Source organism: Bos grunniens, chromosome 2 (genome assembly GCF_055505025.1).
Source record: "Bos grunniens cultivar Pamir isolate PY7600 chromosome 2, Bosgru_T2T1.0, whole genome shotgun sequence".
NCBI classification, from domain to species: domain Eukaryota; kingdom Metazoa; phylum Chordata; class Mammalia; order Artiodactyla; family Bovidae; genus Bos; species Bos grunniens.
The window spans coordinates 14,687,056-14,708,918 of record NC_141166.1 but is presented as its reverse complement, the minus strand read 5'-3'; the positions used below and the strand labels follow the sequence as shown (position 1 = coordinate 14,708,918).

Here is a 21,863-nt window from a genome sequence, read left to right as displayed (position 1 = left end):
CAAGAAACTCTAAAAATAACACACATGGCCCCATTTCACAGATAAGGAAACGAAGGCTCAAGGACTCAAGGTTCAAGGCTCAAGCAACCTGCTATAGTCAAGAAGCTAGTAAGTGGCAGAGCTAGGACTAGGATTTATTTTTTTCATTTAATAAAATTCACTGAACATCCATTATATCTCAGGCACTATAGCAGGCCCTGACTCATCCCAGTAGCCTAACTATTACACAGCTCAGTGGATTAACTGAAACTTCACTCATTTTATTATACTACATTGTAATTTGTTTACACCTCTAGACTGTGAACAATCTGAGAGCAGCAGGGACTATGTTTTCTTATCTCTGTTCCCACATGACACAGTGACCAAAACATAGAACTCAGTAATCATTTGTTAAACCTGAATTCACTGCTAAAAATATTTGCACTTCTACCACAAGCAAGGCACTTTAAAAGTGCAACAGTGAATAATCTCTACTCTCAAAATTTTGTAGTTCAGTGCTGGTGGGAAGAGGATAGTAGAGAAAGAAAGAACTTCATAAACATATAGGGCTGCAATGTCCAATACAATAGTCACTAGCTACAGATGTTTAAAGTTTGAATTTAATCAAAACAAACAAAATTTAAAAGTCAGTAGGCTACTGTATTAAACAACAGATGTGGTACAATATAAAAATACATTTGGTTTTTGTCCCTGCTCCCTACACAGAACACTTAAAACTCTTGGAATTTCCCTAGTGATAGTGGTGTCTTTGTAATTCATAAGCCTCTTTTGATCATACTAGAGTTTATGCTAAAGAGGGGACTTTGTTTTGGGGACCCTTGATAATTCCTGGATGGAGCTGTCACCAGAAAGACCAAGTGATGAAAGGATTGGAACTTTCAGCTCCAATGACCTCCAGGAAAGAGAGAGAGGGGCTGGAGACTGAGCCCTATAAACACCCTTAAAGCATGACAGCCAGAGAGTTTACGGGTTGTTGAACACATCAAATTGTTGGAGGGCAGTATGCCAGAGGACATGGAAGCTCTGTGTACTCCCCACTCCTGTATCTTGCCCTGTGCATCTCTTCCGTTTGGCTGTTCCTGCTTGCATCCTTTATAATACACTGGCAAACAAAAGGAAAGTGTTTTCCTGAGATCTGTGAGCCATTTTAGCAAATTATCAAACTCACAGAGGGGAGGTCGAGAGAACTCCTGATTCATAGCAAAGTATTGACTGGAGACATATTTAATATGTTTTTTGTTACCCAAACATTATTGACCAGAAACGTTTCAATTCTCCAACCAGTTGGTGCCTGGAGAACTGGTGAACTGGCTGGTGTTACACAGCACATCAGATAAAGAACATTTCCATCACTGTGGAAAGTTCTATCAGACAATACTATAAGAGGGGAAAGAAAATCTAGTTTAGATCTGAATACTAGGAACCAGTCTTTAACTCAGTAGTGATTTAAAAATTCTGAAAACAGAAATCTGAGAAAAATAACTCAAATTAGAGTCTACCTTCCTGACAGATGTTAAGATCTAGAGATCATTTATTTCATAACTCAGCCCTCTCAGGACTGGACTTAATAATCTTCTTCCATTTAAGGGCAGAGAAGCTAAAGTACACTGTGGAAAAGTCAACTGCTCAAGTTACCAAATAAACCTACAGAAGTGCCCAGGATTAGAACTCATGGAGTTTCCATCTAACGATTTGGCTCCCTGAGCTCTCCCTTCAAGCTTATCTCAGCACAGTTGTTAGACTGACAGATTCACTTGTAAACTGGCAGCTACGATCAGAGGCATCATCTGACAGGGTATGGATATAAGTGAGTTGAGGACTAACTGCTGGAAGCTGGCAGGCTTTTAATCCTCACACAGTCACCAAAGTGTCACATAAATGCTCAAGTAAGGATGGGACTTTCAGGTACTGGTGGCTATGGCAAGTACACTGACAAGAAAATCTGTCTTCAGATCTAAAGAGGTGCATACCATACAGGGATGAGGATTAGTTTCATGTCATTAAATCTTAGCCAACATGAAAGGAGAAATTTTATTACAGATTGCTGATTGCTAGCTTGGAAACTGGAGAAGGCAATGGCAACCCACTCCAGTACTCTGGCCTGGAAAATCCCATGGATGGAGGAGCCTGGTAGGCTGCAGTCCATGGGGTTGTGAAGAGTTGGACACGACTGAGCAACTTCACTTTTCCTTTTCATTTTCATGCATTGGAGAAGGAAATGGCGACCCACTCCAGTGTTCTTGCCTGGAGAATCCCAGGGAGGGGGGATCCTGGTGGGCTGCCATCTATGGGGTCACACAGAGTCAGACACGACTGAAGCGACTTAGCAGCAGCAGCTTGGAAACTACCAGTAAGCTATTTCTAATTAGCTAAGATGCAATTTGCAGCAGAGTAGTCTCCAAAGCTAAAGGCAAGGTCAGCTTTTGTAAAACAACAAAAAAAATTTTTTTAACTACAAATAGCAAAAGTTCCTTTAAAAAAAATAATTTTATAGTATAGTTGATTTAGAAAGTTGTGTTTAATTTCTGCTGTACACAAACTGTGAAAGCTCTCTTTCCATCTCTCCTTTAGCAAACCAAGCTCCCCAGTGGTGACCATGGCTAATTTGTTGACTATTCTTTCAGACTTTCTTCTAAGTATACACAATGACATTTAAAATACATAAGTATATGTTGTTGTTCGTAAGTCACTAAGTTGTGTCCGACTCTTTTGTGATCCCATGGACCTTAGCCCAGCAGGCTCCTCTGTGCATGGGATTCTCCAGGCAAGAATACTGGAGTGGGTTGACATTTCCTCCTCCAGGGGATCTTCCTGACCCAGGGACGGAACACAGCACTTGCATTAGCAGGTGGATTCTTTACCACTGAGTTACCTCAGAAGCCATAGGCATATGTGAACATGCCTTAAAAGGGGGAGAGGGAGATAAGCAATTTGGAGCGATTGATAATAGGTTATTGTCACATAAGCATGCTGATGCTCAGTCGTGTCCAACTCTTTGCAACCCCATGAACTGTAGCCCACCAGGCTCCTCTGTCTATGAGATTTCCCAGGCAAGACTACTGGAGTGGGTTGACATTTTCTCCTCCAAGGGATCTTCCCAACCCAGGGATTGAACCTGGCAGATTCTTTACCACTGTACCACCTGGGAAGCCCAATAATAGGTACAGAGTTTCTTTTGTATGACAAATATGATATTAAACTAGATTGTGGTGATGGCTGCAAAATTCTGTGCCTATACTAAAAACTACTGAACTGTGCACTCTGAATGAAATGTAGATCTGTGAATTATATCTTAATAAAACTGTTAAAAATGTTATATAAATGGAACCATAAAACAGGTCATCTTTCAGGATTAGTTTTTTTCACACAGTATAATTCTCTGGAAATGAATCTAGATCATTGCGTATTTTGATACTTGATTCTCATTCCTTTGTATTGCAGAGCAGTATCCCATTGTATGGATATATCACAGTTATATTTTTAATCACTATCGAGAATGAGCATCTTCTAAGATATTTATTGTTCAACTGCTGTTTTTTCTCCTATGAATTATCCTTTCATATCCTTGGCCCCATTCCTACTTTCCTCTTTTCTATTAGTCCTGTGTCATATGGACTGCAAATTCTTTTTTCTCATTTAACTTTGCTTATGATGATGTTTGCAATTATGTTTTTTACTTTTATGTAGTCAAATATACTTCTAGATTGACTTTTATGTAGTCAAATACTCTTCTATATTTTCTCTTAATAATATATCTATGTACATCTTTTACATTAAGATCTTTAATACATCTGCATCAGGAGGCCTGGGTTCTAGTCCTGACCATGCTATAACCTAGCTCAAACATTCTGAGCAGGTCACCAGTCTATGGAATCTACTTAACACGATTATTTGGAGAAACAAATAAGATATAGATACAAAAATGATTCTCTAAAAATGTTCAATAGATCTATCAATTATGAAGAAAATTTAAAGCATTTGATGTATATAAATTTGTACTGGTTACAATACTATTTCCTTTCCCTGTGCCACATACTAGAAAACTCACAATGCTGGTCTCAGAGAATAAGTAGCTTGCTCTCCCCCAAATCCTAAGTCCAAAGAGGTCAAGTGACTCAACCAGGATCACAGGAGAAATCTAGGGAAGAGTTACTTCTAGAAGTGAACACAAATGGTTATGCCCCCTGCCCTCCCCAGAAGTCAGAAAAACACCATTCTTCAGAGTTAAGGCTTCCTAAAAGTGAACTTTAATCAACTGTCTGTATTTGTATCTTTACACTAGAAACAAAAACAAACTACTATCTGAAAAAATTAGAGCTTATAATTAGAGGTGAAAGTAGACAGAGCCAAATGAGAGTGCTGAATTTCAAGTTATTGGTTCCCACCTTGCTTCCGACAGCCTGGGATTTTGATAAAGGCTCCATAGTCCGTGACCATAGCAACCTATAAAAACACAAAAAAAGAATCTTTATCACACAAATGAGCTCTCTCCTGTAGAATTTAACCTCATGTCTTTGAATTTCCACTTGGTACTGACTGCCTGTGTCTGTTGCAAAACTGCCTAAAAGTGATATTCTGTCAAACATTCTTTCTGTTCTTTTTGAGATTTAAACTGACAGGTATGTATGATTCTAATAAAAACACTGGTGAGACTGGAGTTATGTCAGATGATATGATGGTACTTGTTGTTCAGTCACTAAGTCATGTCCAGCTCTTTGCGAGGCTTCTCTGTCCTTCACTATCTCCCTGAGTTTGCTCAAATTCATGTCCACTGAGTTTGTAATACCATCCAACCATCCCATCGTCTATCGTCCCCTTTTCCTCCTGCCCTCAATCTTCCCCAGCATCAGGGTCTTTTCCAGTGGGTCGGTTCATTGCAAGTACTGAAGCTTCAACTTCAAAATCAGTCCTTCCAGTGAAGGTTCATGGTTGATTTCCTTTAGGATTGACCGGTTTGATCTCCTTGCTCTCCGAGGGACTCTCAGGAGTCTTCTCCAACACCACAATTTGAAAGCATCAATTCTTTGGCTCTCAGCCTTCTTTATGGTCCAAGTCTCACATCCGTATAAAGTTATAGTTTATATTTCCTGGAACAGAGGTCCCCGATCCAAATAGAGAAGTTTAATAATTTGGGATGAATCATGTGAGGCATCTCTTTTTCCTAAACTTTGAACCAGTAAGACCATATAGCTTGCTCTGCTGCTGCTGCTGCTGCTGCTAAGTCGCTTCAGTCATGTCCGACTCTGTGCTCTATTTCACTCCAACCCGGAGTCTTGGGTTTTATCAAGACAATTTTAAAAAAAGTCATTACACAGACAACAACTGACAGAACTTGAAAAGATATAATCAGACAAAGAGTTGTCTTTTGCAGAGTCGACCTAAAATGGAGAAGTAAGAGGCTTGATGTTAGTTACTCAGTCATGTTCCATTCTTTGTGACTCCATGGTCTATCACCAAAATTGATGCTTTCAAACTGTGGTGCTGAAGAAGACTCTTGAGAGTCCCTTAGACAGCAGGGAGATCAAACGAGTCAATCCTAAAGGAAATCAACCCTGATTATTCATTTGAAGGACTGATGCTGAAGTTAAACAGCCAACTCATTAGCAAAGACCCTGATGCTAGGAAACACTGGGGGCAAGAGGAGAAGGGGGCGACAGAGAATGAGATGATTGGATGGCATCACTGACCCAATGGACATGAGTTTGAGCAAACTCAGGGAGATAGTGAAGGACATGGAAGTCTGGTGCGTGGTGCAGTTCATGGGGTAGCAAAGAGTTAGACACAACTTAGCGACTGAATAACAACAACAAAAGAGGCTTGATGGATTTATGTAATATGCAGGCCATAGGTAACAGAAACATAAGGCCCAAAAGCCTTGTCAAAGAAATCATCATCTCAGACTCTACCTCCACTGCTTTCCTCCCCTCTATCCTCTAACCCCCTGCTTCCAATTGTGGATTGGGATTAAAGTTGCCACTATATACTGTATTTATCACTAAATTCATTATTATTTATAAAATATTCAATACAATGTTACACACATAAACTTTGTTCTTTCCAGTGACTTTAAACTTGGTTGTTTCATCTTGGGCAATCACTGTTTATGCTTAAACATAACTAAAACAAGGGGAAGGAAGAAGGGAAAGGGGAAGATAATTTTTGCTGCACCTCTATTCACTAACATATACTAAATACTCACTACATGCAAAACACTATTCAAAGTGCTTTACATAATCCTCATGACACCATATAATGTTGGATGGACTATTATTACTCTCATTTGATGGATGACAAAACTGATGCATGGAGAGACCAAGTGTTTGAATATACAATGTTCAAAGCTAATAAGTAGCAGAGCTGTAGTTTGAATCCAGGGAGTTCTTAATGACACTACAGCTGCTCATGGGTTCCCTTTAACTATAAAACTGTTAACAGCCAAAAGCAATGTGACATTTGTTATCTTATCTGCTCCTGGAACAATCTTAGGAGTATATATAGTGGGCCCCCATGTTCCAGATGAGGCAAAACAGTTTAGATATAGGAAGAGCCCAGGCTTTGAAATGAAAGATGTAGCTTCTAATCCCAGCTCTGCCACTTCTTACTTGTGGAATCTTGAACACAACTTGCTTTCCCATTTGTACTCACTTTGCTGCTGCAAATAACAAATCAGGTACTAGTACCCGGCATCCAAAGTACATTCAATAAATTGTAGCTTTCTATTAATTTAAAGTCCAAAACACTGAAGCACAAAAATGTGAGTGACTACTGGAACCGCAAAACAATTACCTTAGATACAGTAGGCACAGAACCTAGATCCTTTGACTCGTCGTAATCCAGTGCCTCATAGTTCACCAAATATTATCACTACTCACTTCAATGTTAGGATAGAAATAGATAAAAACTTCCACTCTCCTCATTCTTAAATGGGCACTTAAACTAACTGTCCAAGATATAGCATTAAGAATGGGTTAAGAACCAATATTTCTAAACTCCTGTTTTAAAATGACAAATATACTATGTTGGCGTAGAAACCAGGTATTCTCAAAGAAACAGGTCAATGAGGCAGATACTGTACTTAAAATCAAGGCAAGGTGGACTTTAGAGATTAGCTGATCCAATCCTGCCATTTTTCAAATGAAGAAAGTGAAGACCAGAGACATGAAGTACTTATCCAAGTTCACAAAGCACGTTGTTCTTTGTAAAAAGGGCTGCATGGATAAAGAAGATAAAACTTAATATTTTTAGCTACAATAAAAGAAAATCCCTTCTTCTTTCTGGACCAACTAAAGGCACCCCGGCTTTTGCCCCAGGGTTCTAGATAGAGGGCTGAAATGATTCATATTGTGTAACATCATTATTTAAGGGCATAATTATCTAAACAACTTAAAAGCAGTATCTGGAAACTGAAGCCCAAATCACCTTACTGCTGTAAAAACAGTATCACCTTTCAGTCCTGAAACTTCACTGTCAAATTATGATCTTTTGTGGAAATATCATAACAGATCTTAATTTGGCCTATCCCAAAAGAGAAGGTTAATGTGCTCCAGAATGGATGCACTCAACTGTTTAGTTAGGAAAACACATTCCTGCCCATTTCTAACACCAGGTGTTTCCATCACTGTGTCTCTTAGGGTGCACTCAGACTTGAAATTAACAGAATGGCACCTGCCTTAGATGATTACACAGTCTGCCTGGTGTCCCAAGAGCAATTAATCAAACAGCTCAGGGGAGAAAATTCAGTAATTATCTCAACTGAACTCAGGGCTTGGGTAAAATGAATTTACTATCTTCAGATTAGACATTGCATCAGCCTTAAAAGTAGTTATCCCCATAATGTGAACAAGGACTCTGAGGCTCAGAGACATAAGTTATCTGTCTAAAGTCACAAAGTTAGAAAGTATCAGGACCAAGTACAGAAGTTCTCTGACTTCTAGTCCAATGTTATTTTCAATTTACCAACACCAATCTTGCTTCAGCATTTCTTTGGCTATGGCTGGGTTAAGCCAAATTCCAAATCTCTTTGCTATGCTTGTATCCGCTACTATGCTTAATGGACTCTGACACCAAGATGCCTCTCAGAGGACAAGAGAAGGATGAATATTAGCTTGTCAGCAATCTTGTCAATGGGCCCCCCAACTATGCTGAGCCTGCTAAAAGAATCGCTAGAATATGGGGCACACCACCAGTTTCTTCAAAGGGAACTGATCCTAAAATGCTTAGATTCAAATTTAACGCAAACATTTATTTACCAAGCACTTGTATGCAAGATACAACATCACGCACTATGAAATAAAAACAACATAAAAAAAAGAGATGCTCAGCCTATTTTTTAAAAAATTTGAATTAGTTACCAAGATACATGAGATAAACATAGCCTCTGCTCTCCAGTAATACACATTCTTGTGGAGAAGACAGACATATACACAAGAAACCATAGTACAAGATAGACTATAAATGTCATGATAGAGGTACAAACAGAGGATGGAAGAACAACTAAGTTTGCCATCTACCTTCCTCCTATACCACCCAATTCAACAAGAGTTCTCTTATGGACCTTTAGGTTCCACCACACATTGATGAACAACTGAACAAACCCAGCTGCAGATTTGGAGAACTTGATTTAGAACTTGCCATTTATTAACCATCAGGGCAATTATTTAATTTCTAAGAAGTTTCATTATCCATAAAATGGGATTAACAATTTCTTCAAAGAAAGTCAATGACACATAATGTGTGAAAGTGCTGACATACATCGGGTTTACAAATTTTTTTTGAATTTTAATGTAAAGTCTGCTGCTGCTAAGTCGCTTCAGTCGTGTCCGACTCTGTGCAACCCCACAGACGGCAGCCCACCAGGTTCCACCATCCCTGGGATTCTCAAGGCAAGAACACTGGAGTGGGTTGCCATTTCCTTCTCCAGGGCATGAAAGTGAAAAGTGAAATCGCTCAGTTGTGTCTGACTCTTCGTGACCCCATGGACTGCAGCCCACCAGGCTCCTCCATCCATGAGATTTTCCAGGCAAGAGTACTGGAGTGGGGTGCCATCGCCTTCTCCGTTATTTACATTAATGGAAATACTTCTTTATAAATATTAGGCACTCAATAAATGTTTGCTGGATGAATATTCTGAAGTTTCTTCTTTTTAATTTATCATGAAATTGCTCTTTCTCTAATACCAGTCACTTCTAGGCATTTTTCAAAATGTGTTCCTGAAATATTAGAACTATAGTTCTAGTATTACAACTATAAAGTTCTTTCTGAACACTACTCTAGCCCATTCATCCTTGACCAATAAAATATAAAACCTACACTAATTCAAGCCTCATCTCATATAAAAAGATAAAGGTTAAAAGACACTTTATTACAAATCTGAGTCAGTTTGTAGAAAGAGCTCTTCTCCCTTTTGTGCAATACCTCACAAGTGAGGCCTTCATGATCAGAAAAATCAGTTTTATCTCCTGAGCTACAATTTCTTCTTTTTGAGCTCTAGTATCTCACTGACATCTGGGGATACCATATGCCCTAAAGAAAAAGGACAGAGGTTCTGAAGAGCAGTTGCTTGCTATTTATCAGAATGTTATCATCCTTTCTACCTTGACTTGTACATTACAAGTTGGAATCCACTTAATAGAAGTCTAGAACCACATTTATCTATAATCAACCAATAGTCACAAAGTCTGTCTTCAAAGGCCTCACATTATTAGGTGGTAAAACTTTTGTCAACTATCATAAAGAAAGTATGAATGCCATAAGAATGACATAGTTAAAATAGGTACTCATAAGACACTGAAAACAATCTCGTTTGCTTTATAAAAAGGGAGATAACATTAATGAATTGCTGTATCTCAGGCATTGTGTTTTCATACATGATAGTTTATTTAACTATCATCACAATCCTATGAAAGTTGTTTTTATCTCCATCTAACAAATGAGAAAACTGAGGCTCAAAGAAATTAAGTGACAACCTTAAAGATTACATAGTAAGTAAAAGAGGTAGGACTAGAATCCAGGTTTTGTATGGTTCCAAAGCCTCTGCTCTCTAAACAAATACAATGCCTTCTCCCTCAAAGGTTGATCATTCATTCAGTCATCAAGGTGTATTGAGCACCTTCCATTTTCTACTCACCTACCTGAGACTACACAACAGTGAACAGAACAAGCAGGGCCCTGACTTCATGGAGCTTAGCATCCTCTAAGGAATGTGAAGTCAAGTGGGCCTTAGAAAGCATCACTATGAACAAAGCCAGTGGAGGTGATGGAATTCCAGTTGAGCTATTTCAAATCCTTAAAGATGATGCTGTGAAAGTGCTGCACTCAATATGCCAGCAAATTTGGAAAACTCAGCAGTGGCCACAGGACTGGAAAAGGTCAGTTTTTATTCCAATCCCAAAGAAAGGCAATGCCAAAGAATGCTCAAACTACCACACAATTGCACTCATCTCACACGCTAGGAAAGTAATGCTAAAAATTCTCCAAGCCAGGTTTTAGCAATACGTGAACCGTGAACTTCCAGATGTTCAAGCTGGTTTTAGAAAAGGCAGAGGAACCAGAGACCAAATTGCCAACATCCGCTGGATCATGGAAAAAGCAAGAGAGTTCCAGAAAAACATCTATTTCTGCTTTATTGACTATGCCAAAGCCTTTGACTGTGTAGATCACAATAAACTGTGGAAAATTCTGAAAGACATGGAAATACCAGACCACCTGACTTGACCTGCCTCTTGAGAAATCTGTATGCAGGTCAGGAAGCAACAGTTAGAACTGGACATGGAACAACAGACTGGTTCCAAATAGGAAAAGGAGTACGTCACGGCTGTATATTGTCACCCTGCTTATTTAACTTCTATGCAGAGTACATCACGAGAAACGCTGGGCTGGAAGAAGCATAAGCTGGCATCAAGATTGCTGGGAGAAATATCAATAACCTCAGATATGCAGATGACACCACCCTTATGGCAGAAAATGAAGAGGAACTCAAAAGCCTCTTGATGAAAGTAAAAGAGGACAGTGAAAAAGTTGGCTTAAAGCTCAACATTCAGAAAACTAAGATCATGGCATCTGGTCCCATCACTTCATGGGAAATAGATGGGGAAACAGTGGAAACTGTGTCAGACTTTATTTTTGGGGGGAGCTCCAAAATCACTGCAGATGGTGACTGCAGCCATGAAATTAAAAGACGCTTACTCCTTGGAAGGAAAGTTATGACCAACCTAGACAGCATGTTAAAATGCAGAGACATTACTTTGCCAACAAAGGTCCGTCTAGTCAAGGCTATGGTTTTTCCAGTGGTCCTATATGGATGTGAGAGTTGGACTGTGAAGAAAGCTAAGCACTGAAGAATTGATGCTTTTGAACTGTGGTGTTGGCAAAGACTCTTGAGAGTCCCTTGGACTACAAGGAGGTCCAACCAGTCCATCCTAAAGGAGATCAGTCCTGGGTGTTCATTGGAAGGACTGATGCTAAAGCTGAAACTCCAATAATTTGGCCACCTCATGCAAAGAGTTGACTCATTGGAAAAGACCCTGATGCTGGGAGGGATTGGGGGCAGGAGGAGAAGGGGACGACAGAAGATGAGATGGCTGGATGGCATCATGGACTCAAGGGACACGAGTTTGAATAGACTCCGGGAGTTGTGATGGACAGGGAGACCTGGCGTGCTGCGATTCATGGGGTCGCAAAGAGTCGGACACGACTGAGCAACTGAACTGAACTGGATGAAGACAGACTTTACACAAGTACAAAATAAATATAAGGCAAGCCATTTATTTATGGTGGGAAAAAGATCTCTGAAGAGATGACATTTGGGCTGAGACCTAAAAAATGAGGAGTTGGTGAGAAAGCAGGATGGTTAGAGACAACTGCATGTACAAAAGTCCTGAGAAGGAAGCAGGCTTTAAGAATATTTGAAGCTATAAGGAGACCAGAGTGACTAGACAAACAGTTGTTGTTGTTTTAGTCACGAATTCATGTCTTGACTCTTTTGCAACCCATGGACTGTAGCCAGCCAGCCTCCTCTGTCCATGGGATTTCCCAGGCAAGAATACTGGAGTGGGCTGCCATTTCCTTCTCCAGGGTATTCCCAACCCAGGGATTGAATCCGAGTTTCAAATCCCATGGACAGAAGAGCCTAGGGGACTACAGTCCATGGGGTCACAAAAAAGTTGGATACAACTTAGTGATTAAACAACAACAACAACAAGACAATGAATAGAGTAGAACAAAACGACACCGCCAGAGTAAGCAGAAGCCAAGTCGGCTAAGGGTCATAAAAACAAATTTGGATATATTCAACTGTAATGAGAAACCGAGAAGAGCTTCAAGAAAGCAGCTTGGTCCAATCTGTTTTTAAAATGACATTCTGGGCAATTTCCTGGTGGTCCAGTGGTTAGGACTCTAGGCTTTCACTCCCAAGGGCTCAGGTTCAATCCCTTGTCAGGGAATTATGATCCTGTAAGCTGTGCATTGTGGCCAACTAAATAAATAAAACGTTATTCTGGTTACAATGTGGAAAAACAGATTGGAAGGGAAGTACAAAAGAAGTAGAGAACCCAGGAAGGGCTAGGAAGAGATGGAAAACTTAAACTAATGGGGTGCCATAAGATGTCCGTAGAGACACCAGAGACATATTTGGGAGGTAGAAAGATAGGACTTGCTAAAGACTGGGGAGAGAGGGAAAAAAAGATCAAATCAAGTAAAGAAATCAAGGATGTTGCCTGGATTTCTAGCGTGGGTACCTGAATGAATAACGGGTGCTTTTGCTGAGATGGGAAAAATGAAAGAACAGATTTCTTGAGAAAATAAAAAATTCAGTTTAAAACATAAATTAGAGGGAGTTCCCGGTAGTCTAGTGGTTAGCATTCCAGGCTTTCACTGCAGTGGCCCAGGCTCAATCCCTAGTTGAGGAACGGAGATTCCACAAGCCATGAAGCATGACCAAAAAAAAAAAAAAAAAATTCCCTTAAATCAGAGATGCTATGAGGTATCCAAATGAAGATGTGTCAAGTCTGCAGTTAGAAGTCTGGAGCTTAGAGGAGGTACATGTGGGAGTCAGATGTTCTACTAGTACTCCCCATTTAAACTGTAACATTCAAGGCATTCTCAAGTATTCAGGAGCTCCAAACCCTGCAGCTTTTCACCCTTAATTTATGCTTAATGTAAATGGTAGGATTTCAAAGACAAAAGAATATACCTCTCCTTGGAAAATAGTATAGAGAGCAGGCAAGTTCTCCATGGTCTCGGGTCTTCCTGAATTCATCCTTAATGCTCTATGGTTCCTCCATTTCTCTTCTGCTAAAGCTAATTGAAGTGTTCTGTCACAAAGAAATAAAACAAGCAACAATTAGAGACATATCCGTATAAACAAAAAAGTGTTGCTGATCTACACGTTCTCCCTACAGAATAATATCATTAGAGTTAACACCATGTACTTTTATTCAAACCTCTTTTGTCCACTGTAATTATGAGGAGTTTTGGAAACCTTGATCTTACTCCTTTTCAATTTGATACTTACCCAAGGCAATTAGCCTATTGTTTTTTGTTTTTTAATTGTTATTACTGCTATTCTTTTGCCAAGCGAAGGCTTTTGGTGGGGGAGGGAAGCAATGAATGGACCTGTAAAAAAAAAGGAATAATAATAGTAATAAGAGCTAATGTTTATCAAGCACTTACTATGTTCAGGCTCTGTGCACATCCAATATCTCATTTAATCCTCAAAATTTTCAAGATGTAGGTTCAATTAATTATCATATACATGAATGAGATAACCAAGGCTTCCAGAGGTCAACTTAATAGGTCTATGTCAAAAACCCAGAAAATGGTGGAGTTAAATTTTGCCTGACATCACAGTCCATGCTTTTAACAATGATGCTGTGCTGTGCTCAGTCATTCAGTTGTGTCTGACTCTTTGTGACCTCATGGGCTGTAGCCCACCAGGCTCCTTGCCCATGGAATTTTCCAGGCAAGAATACTGGAGCAGGTTGCCATTTCTTACTCCAAGGGATCTTCTCGACCCAGGGATCAAACCTGTGTCTCTTGCATTGACAGGCAGATTCCTTACCACGGTACCACCTGGAGAGCCCTTTTAAAAATGACACTAGGCACTGAAATGACTTCAAAAAGAGAGTATAGCTTACTTTTTTTCCCTAATGAAATTAAAAACATGCATGCTCATTTTAAAAGTTCATATAACACATTAATAATGAAGAAAAGAAAATCATCTTTAATTCAGCCTGATTTATATCCTTTCAGACTTTTTATATCTACAAGTGGGTTTTTTAATGGAATCATGAAACCATTAATTAATCTTAATTAGTAGCCATTTTCTTCTATATTTTAATAATTCATACACAAATACACACATCTTTTTAAAATGCCTATATAATAATCCCATTGCTGGATGCACTGAACTTATTTAATTATTTATGAATCATGTTAAAGCGCAGATTGCAATTCAGTAGGTCTAGGGTGGTGCCCAAGAAAAGGCATTTCTAACAAGCTCCCCGGGTGATACTGATGCTGCCAGAGTATCAAGTCTCAGAACTCTGAAGTTGGAAGAGACCTTAGAGGTACTCTTGCTCAGCTTTCTGGTTTCAAACAGAGAAGAAACCAGCAACCTAGTGGCTCTTAACCATGGCTCTTTCAGGATAATTCGCTGCTGTGCCGTGTGCTGTGCTAAGTTGCTTCAATGGTAAGTCGGACTCTCTGAGACCCCATGGACTATAGCCCACCAGGCTCCTCTGTCCATGGGATTCTCCAGGCAAGAATACTAGAATGGACTGCCATGTCCTCCTCCTGGGGATATTCCCAACCCAGGGATCGAACTCGCGTCTCTTAGGTCTCCTGCATTGGCGAGGAGGTTCTTCACCACTCGCACCATCTAAGAAGCCCACAATACAGTATGATCAGTGCTTTAAAAAAAAACAAAGTGATTAGGTTCAAAGTATTAAGAAAACAAAGAGGCCACAAAGACTTGGACACGACTGAGTAATTTCACTCACTTACTCATTAAGAAAACAAAGAGAAGACAGCCTGGGGGAAACAAGGACATTTGAAAGTTTAAAAGGTGACAAGTGAGTAGAACTTTAAGAATAAATGGAAGTCCTCTAGCAGAGAATACTGTTTGTTGGCCTCATAAGAGTGTCTGATTCTTTGTAACTCCCTATACATTAAGATTGCCGGGAGAAATATCAATAACCTCAGTTATGCAGATGACATCACCCTTATGGCAGAAAGCAAAGAAGAACTAAAGAGCCTCTTGATGAAAGTGAAAGAGGAAAGTGAAAAAGTTGGCTTAAAGCTCAACACTGAGAGAACTAAGATCGTGGCATCCGGTCCCATCACTTCATGGGAAATAGATGGGGAAACAGTGGAAACGGTGCCAGACTTTTTCTGGGCTCCAAAATCACTACAGATGGTGATTGCAGCCATGAAATTAAAAGACGCTTACTCCTTGCAAGGAAAGTTATGATCAACCTAGACAGCATATTAAAAAGCAGAGACATTACTTTGTCAACAAAGGTCCGTCTAGTCAAGGCTATGGTTTTTCCAGTGATCATGTATGGATGTGAGAGTTGGACTGTGAAGAAAGCTGAGCGCCAAAGAATTGATGCTTTAGAACTGCGGTGTTGGAGAAGACTCCTGAGAGTCCCTTGGACTGCAAGGAGATCCAACCAGTCCATACTAAAGGACATCAGTCCTGGGTGTTCATTGGTAGGACTGATGTTGAAGCTGAAACTCCAATACTTTGGCCACCTGATGCGAAGAGCTGACTCATCTGAAAAGACCCTGATGCTGGGAAAGATTGAGGGCAGGAGGAGAAGGGGACGACGGAGGATGGGATGGTTGAATGGCATCACTGACTCAATGGACATGGGTTTGGGTGGACTCCAGGAGTTGGTGATGGACAGGGAGGCCTGGCATGCTGCGGTGCACGGGGTTGCAAAGAGTTGGACACGACTGAGCGACTGAACCGGAGAAGGCAATGGCAAGCCACTCCAGTACTCTTGCCTAGAAAATCCCATAGATGGAGGAGCCTGGTAGGCTGCATTCCATGGGGTCGCTATGAGTCGGTCTCGACTGAGCAACTTCACTTTCACTTTCACGCAATGGAGAAGGAAATGGCAACCCACTCCAGTGTTCTTGCCTGGAGAATCCCAGGGACGGCAGAGCCTGGTGGGCTGCCGTCTACGCACAGAGTCCGACACGACTGAAGCGACTTAGCAGTAGCAGCAGCAGAGCAACTGAACTGATACATTAAGACCTGAAACTATTTTCCTTGAGTTTTCATAAGCAAGTTACTTCGTCTTCTCCTGAACCCTGAGCACACCCCCATACTTTCAGATGATTACTTCAGGTCCTTCTTTTGGAAACTCTTCCTGATTTACAATGACCATCCATTAACTGAACGGTCTCACTTAAAAATGAAAGAATATTCTGTCAGCCTTCCAAACCCTAGTTCTAAAACATTCCAATACCCAGGAACACGCCTGTCCTTGAATTCCATAAGACAACTCATGTCCTTTATAATAAACTTGCCCTTTTTTGTTTAGGTCAGCCAGAGGTGAGTTTTATTACTGATTTGTCAGTTCTTGAGAAATGGCTGATAAACAGCTTACATTTAAGCATCACAGCCTGATTGGATCCTGCCTCTTCCAATTTCCAAGCTATGCAGTCTCATCTCTAGTCCTTCCCTTCCCTCTGCCCAGCTTCCTCACCTCATATCCTAAAACAAAAGTTATTAACCTGAGGCCAATGACTCTATGAAGACACCTCAATTATCCCTTCAACTCTTGGGGCAGTACTGAGGTACAGACTCCATACAGGCATCAGCAGCTAGGACATCTAAATTAAATTCAAACAACCTATTCTATCAACTGTTCTTCTCTAAACAAAAGTCACAGAAAGAGCTATACAATCTTAAGTTATTTTTGACAGATTTTTGCCGTGATAAGAGTATGAACAGCTAAGTTTAAAGCTCTCCTATTTGCTCCTTTTTTAGAACAGTAGCTTGAGAAACCCTATGAAATTCTTCAAGCAGGAAACTGGGATGCATTTTTGAGAGAAATCTTATTATACAACAGTAACAGGCTTACAATTTCAAGACTGTAAAGGGTTGCCATTTTTTAAAATGGCATTTAGATTTTTTTCAAATTATATTCTGCAGAAACCTAGGGTTTTATAATGGTTATTCAAAAGGAATCCAAATTGGAAAAGAAGTAGACCTGTCGCTGTTTGCAGATGACATGATACTGTACATAGAAAATCCCGAAAACACTACCAGAAAACTTACTAGAGCTCATCAATGAATCTGGTAAAGTTGAAGGATACAAAATTAATATACAGAAATCTGTTGTATGTCTATACACTAACAATGAAGGATCAGAAAGAGAAATTAAGGAAACAATTCCCTTTACAATCGCATCAAAAATAATAAAATACCTAGGGAAAAATCTACCTAAGGAGGCATGGTAGTTACCGAGAAGCTTCTCAATAACTCAAGTTCATCTTTAAAAAGTCTGTTCTGAGATATCTAGGGGCCTCAAAAAAGTAGGGCCTAGGCCAACCAACCAAAAGAGAGTCTCCATACTAAAGATGAGGGAGCACAAGCAAAAAAAAAATCAGAGTTAGGAGAGGTCCCACCCCAGCAGTTGGGAAGCAAGGAGCCTAGCCCCAGTAACTAAGTAGATGTTGATCATCTTTTTTTAAAAAACAAAAAAATGTTTTATTTATTTAATTTATGACCGGGTCATCCCTGCTGGGTCCGGGCTTTCTTTAGCTGTGGCAGAGGCTTCTCGCTGTGGTGGCTTTTCTATTGTGGAAGACCAGCTCTAGGGTGCTAGGCTTAGCTGCCCCACAGCATTCAGGAATTTAAGTTCCCAGACCAGGGATAGAACCCATGTTCCCTGCATCAACAGGCAAATTCTTAATCAGTGGACTACCAGGGAAGTCCTAAACACTCGATTATTGCTGATTCCTATTGCCCTCCCAGCTTTGGGATGTGTTATGGGAGTGGGGGGCGGTTTATAGGATGGGGCCTACTTTTAACAGTATATTCTGCTTTGATCTGGTTTACCTATCAAGCTTTTATATAACATTTAATTTGGAAAAAAACATTTCTGTTGCTTTTAAAAAGTTTAAGAACATTGAGATAGATAATAAGACCAAATCTGTGGACTTAAAAGAGCTATTAAATTGACAAGGATTGAGGTACACCATTTGGAGTTGCCTTGCAATAGTTCTAAAGACAGAAAATCTCCCTTAATTGTTTCATTGACTGCTTTAAACAACTATAATAAATAAGGAAGCAATAGGGACCCAGTTATTCGCCACCTCCTTCCCAAAACAAAGGGCAGCAAGAAAAATACAGTGTGGGAATGGAAATGGGAATGGGAGGTGTAGCAGGGGAACGGTAGCCCAGAGTGAAGTTAGAGCCTATGCTGGGTGAAGAGGAAATTTGCGAAGAAGAGCAACCCAGTGCAGGGAGAAGCAGGATGATGAGTATGTCTGCACATTGGGGTAATCCAACGGGAAGTCAGTGCCCAAGGATGGAAGAGCAGGGCATGAGGGTTAGAGGTAGTTACGTAAAGCGAATTTTCTGATTTTAGAAGTTATATTATAGTTATACAATAGAATGTCCTTGTCTGTAGGAAAACTAATTCATGGGTGATGGGGCAACAGTCAGCAACTTGCAAGTGATTCATTAAAAAGTGTTTTTTGTACTGTACCTCCATAATTTTGTTAACTTTTCAGGCTTTTTTTCCATGTGCCTGCAATTGGGGAAAAAAATAACCACATCCTCTTCTCCTATCTCTCAAGCAATAAGAAGTTCATAGAATATTAAATTGGAAAGATACTATATGGCCACTTTGGAACTTCATTTCATGTGTCGCCTTACTGATCTGGCTCAAGATTACAAAACCATGAATGATGGAGATGGGATTCAAATCCTATTTACTAATTTTTTTTTCTTTTTTTTTCTAGATTGTGAAATTCTTCTAAGCATGCCCTTGTCTTGCACATCATCATATCCTTCAAATCGTCAGTGCTTACCACAGTATGGAGCACATAGAAAGGCTTAACTGTCAACTGAATTACTGACATACTTAATTTTACTTGATTTTAAATTGTTAGTTAATTTATCAATTCAGCACCTTCATTGATGTTTATATGTCAGGCTCTGTGTTAGGCACTTCATAAACCTCCTTTCAATCCTTATAACAATTCGACAAAGTAGGTTCTCTGTTTTAAAGGAATGAAGTAACTTGTCCAAAATTCATAGCTAGCATAAGTCACTCAGTCCTATCTGACTCTTTGTGACCCCTGTAAACTGTAGCCTGCCAGGGTTCTCTGTCAATGGCATTCTCCGTGCAAGAATACTGGAGAGGGTTGCCATTTCCTTCTTTAGGGAATCTTCCCGACCCAGGGATCTAACCTAGGTCTCCTGCATTGCAGGTGGATTCTTTACCACCTGAACCACCAGGGAAGCCCCCAAATTCATAGCTTGAAAGACACAAACCTTAGGCCGTGCCAAGAGACACACATACTTGCTACTAAACCATCCTTTTCATCACCATCTCTGTCCTCAGAAACTTCCTAGTCATGTAAGGATAATGGTGACAATTACAATGCAGTATGATCAGTGCTTCAAAAAAGTGATTAGGTTCAAATTATTAAGAAAACAAGAAAGAGAAGAAGGGCCTGGGGGAAACAAGGAAGTTTAAAAGTTGAAATGGTGACAACTGAGTAGACCTTTAGTGATAAATAGAAGTCCTCTAGCAGAGAATACTGTTTGTTGACCTCATAAGCATGCATGCCTGCATACTCAGTTGTGTTCAACTCTCTGCAACCCCAAGGACTACAGCCCACCAGGTTTCTCTTTCCATGGGATTATCCCAGTAAGAATACTGAAAGTTAAGGTCACTCAGTTGTGTCTGACTCTTTGCAACTCCATGGACTATACAGTCCAAAGTGGGTTTTCATTTCCTCCTTCAAGGGGATCTTCCCAATCCAGGGATGGAACCTGCATCTCCTACATTGGCAGGCAGAATCTTTATTGCTAAGCCACTATTTTCTTCCAATCTATCAGCCTTCTCCTTTTTCTTCAGTCCTCCTTATCCAGCTTAGATTCCATAGTCCATCATTCAAACAACAGCCTAACTTCCCTTTAATTCTGTCTTTATAACTCACCTAACCAGCAGCACCTCTACCCTGATGGAGTGCAGCAGATATCAGAACCCATTCTAACTAGGTTAAGCAGAAAGGGATTTACTGCCAGGTATTATGTGACCTACAAAATCACTGGAACGGGTATAAGAAGTATTGGTAGAACTTCCCAGGAACAACTCCTAACCCACAAAACAACAGTTTTTACGATGATAATAAAGTTATGGCTCTCACTACAGAAACTCACAAAACCAAAAAGCCTCTGCTTTATTTACCAGCAAAATGGGACACCTTTCACCCTCCTCCTCTCACTTCTAAATTCAATTTTCATCTTAGGTGCAAAGGAGTCCAGGAAATCTCTGGCTCTCAGTTCCACCAATACCCCAGTCTTCACTGCCAGCAACTCTCAACAAAGTGCTCTTTCTGCATCTATTCATACTACTAAACCTGAGGCATCAAGCTGCCTTCCCCAAGCCACCACCCCCTCCACCCAGCAAACACACACACACACACACACAACCCTGTGATTGCCCATTAATCTTAAAGTAAAAGCTACAAAGTCTGGCCTCTACCCGCCTCCAGCTTCATCTTGTACCACACTCCCCTTCACTCTCTGTGCTGGCCACAACGGCCTCTTTGTGCCTTTTACTCATTTTCCTCGCATTTGCCACAGGACTTCTGCACATGCTGTTCTAGATGGAACATTCTGCCTTCCTCCCTTCACCCAACTAATTATAATTCTTCCCCAAGGCTATCAGTTCAGGCATATTTTCCTCAGAGAAGCGTTCCTGTTTATTCAGGCACCCATAACACCACGTACCTCTCCTAGGTAGCACACACTTCCGTACTTCCCATTTCCTAGTGAGATCACTGGTGAGCATTTATTTCCCCCCAATCCCAGACTTAAAGCTCTGAAGTCAGGGACCATGTTTGGTTCACAATGTCTCCCCAGTGCTCTGTATTATAAATATTAGTTGGACGACTGAGAAGAAGGCCTAGTTCATAGGTCTGAGTCCGAATTTCTCAACAAAATTGTACTCTGGAGGCCAAGAGTCGGACATTTCCTTCATCTCTATCTTTATGAGGGGCACTGAGGAGGCGCTAGTAAAGGCTGCGGAATCATGGCAGTGACAAGTCCGCCTCTTCAGTCAGAGAGGGCCCTGATGGAGGCCAGGAGATGGGCCTTTTCTCCCTGGGATCCGCCTGGGCCAGAGCTCTGCACGGAAGGCACTGTTGAAGAAGTCAGCCATTGAGGGCCCCAGGCTGGTGCAGAGGCTCCCAAAACTCTGCTCCAGGCTAGAAAGGGAACCCAGGCTACGTGCTAAGTCGCTTCAGTCGTGTCTGACTCTGCGACGCCGTGGACTGTAGCCCGCCAGACTCCTCTGTCCGTGAGACTCTCCAGGCAAAAACACTGGAGTGGGTTGCCATGCACTTCCCCAGAGGATCTTCCCCACCCAGGGATCGAACCCGCGTCTCTTAGGCTTGGAACCCAGGATACTACACACCAGAGCTGGGAACACGGGGCCCCCCTTTGCCTGCAGCTGAGAAGAGCCAGCCTCAGACCACACAACGGAGGCGCCGCCTCCAGATCCCACAGCCACCCGCCCCCCGACCTTCCTTACACTTACTCGTTGTCAGCTTCTGGTCTTCCCCTCGCAGCATTGCGCGAAACACCAAAACCCAGTCAGTGAGCGTCCACCCAC

The 21,863-nt window shown here is 40.9% G+C and overlaps 1 protein-coding gene across 4 annotated transcripts in view; it reads right to left on the bottom strand.

The window, feature by feature from the left end:
• ZCCHC17 (zinc finger CCHC-type containing 17) overlaps window positions 1-21,842 on the bottom strand; it is a 51,607-nt gene extending 29,765 nt beyond the window's left edge. Inside the window, exons 1-4 of one of the 4 annotated variants that reach the window (XM_086333257.1) lie at window positions 21,783-21,842; window positions 13,511-13,611; window positions 13,190-13,310; window positions 4,386-4,443 (exon numbers count right to left, since the gene is read on the bottom strand). In XM_086333257.1, the coding sequence (XP_086189383.1) occupies window positions 4,386-4,443; window positions 13,190-13,255 (124 nt within the window). In that variant the 5' untranslated portion in view covers window positions 13,256-13,310; window positions 13,511-13,611; window positions 21,783-21,842. The remainder of the gene's footprint in view (window positions 1-4,385; window positions 4,444-13,189; window positions 13,311-13,510; window positions 13,612-21,782) is intronic. The other 3 variants (XM_086333246.1, XM_086333268.1, XM_086333235.1) reach the window with 3 other exon arrangements.
• Window positions 21,843-21,863: the final 21 nt, after the last annotated feature.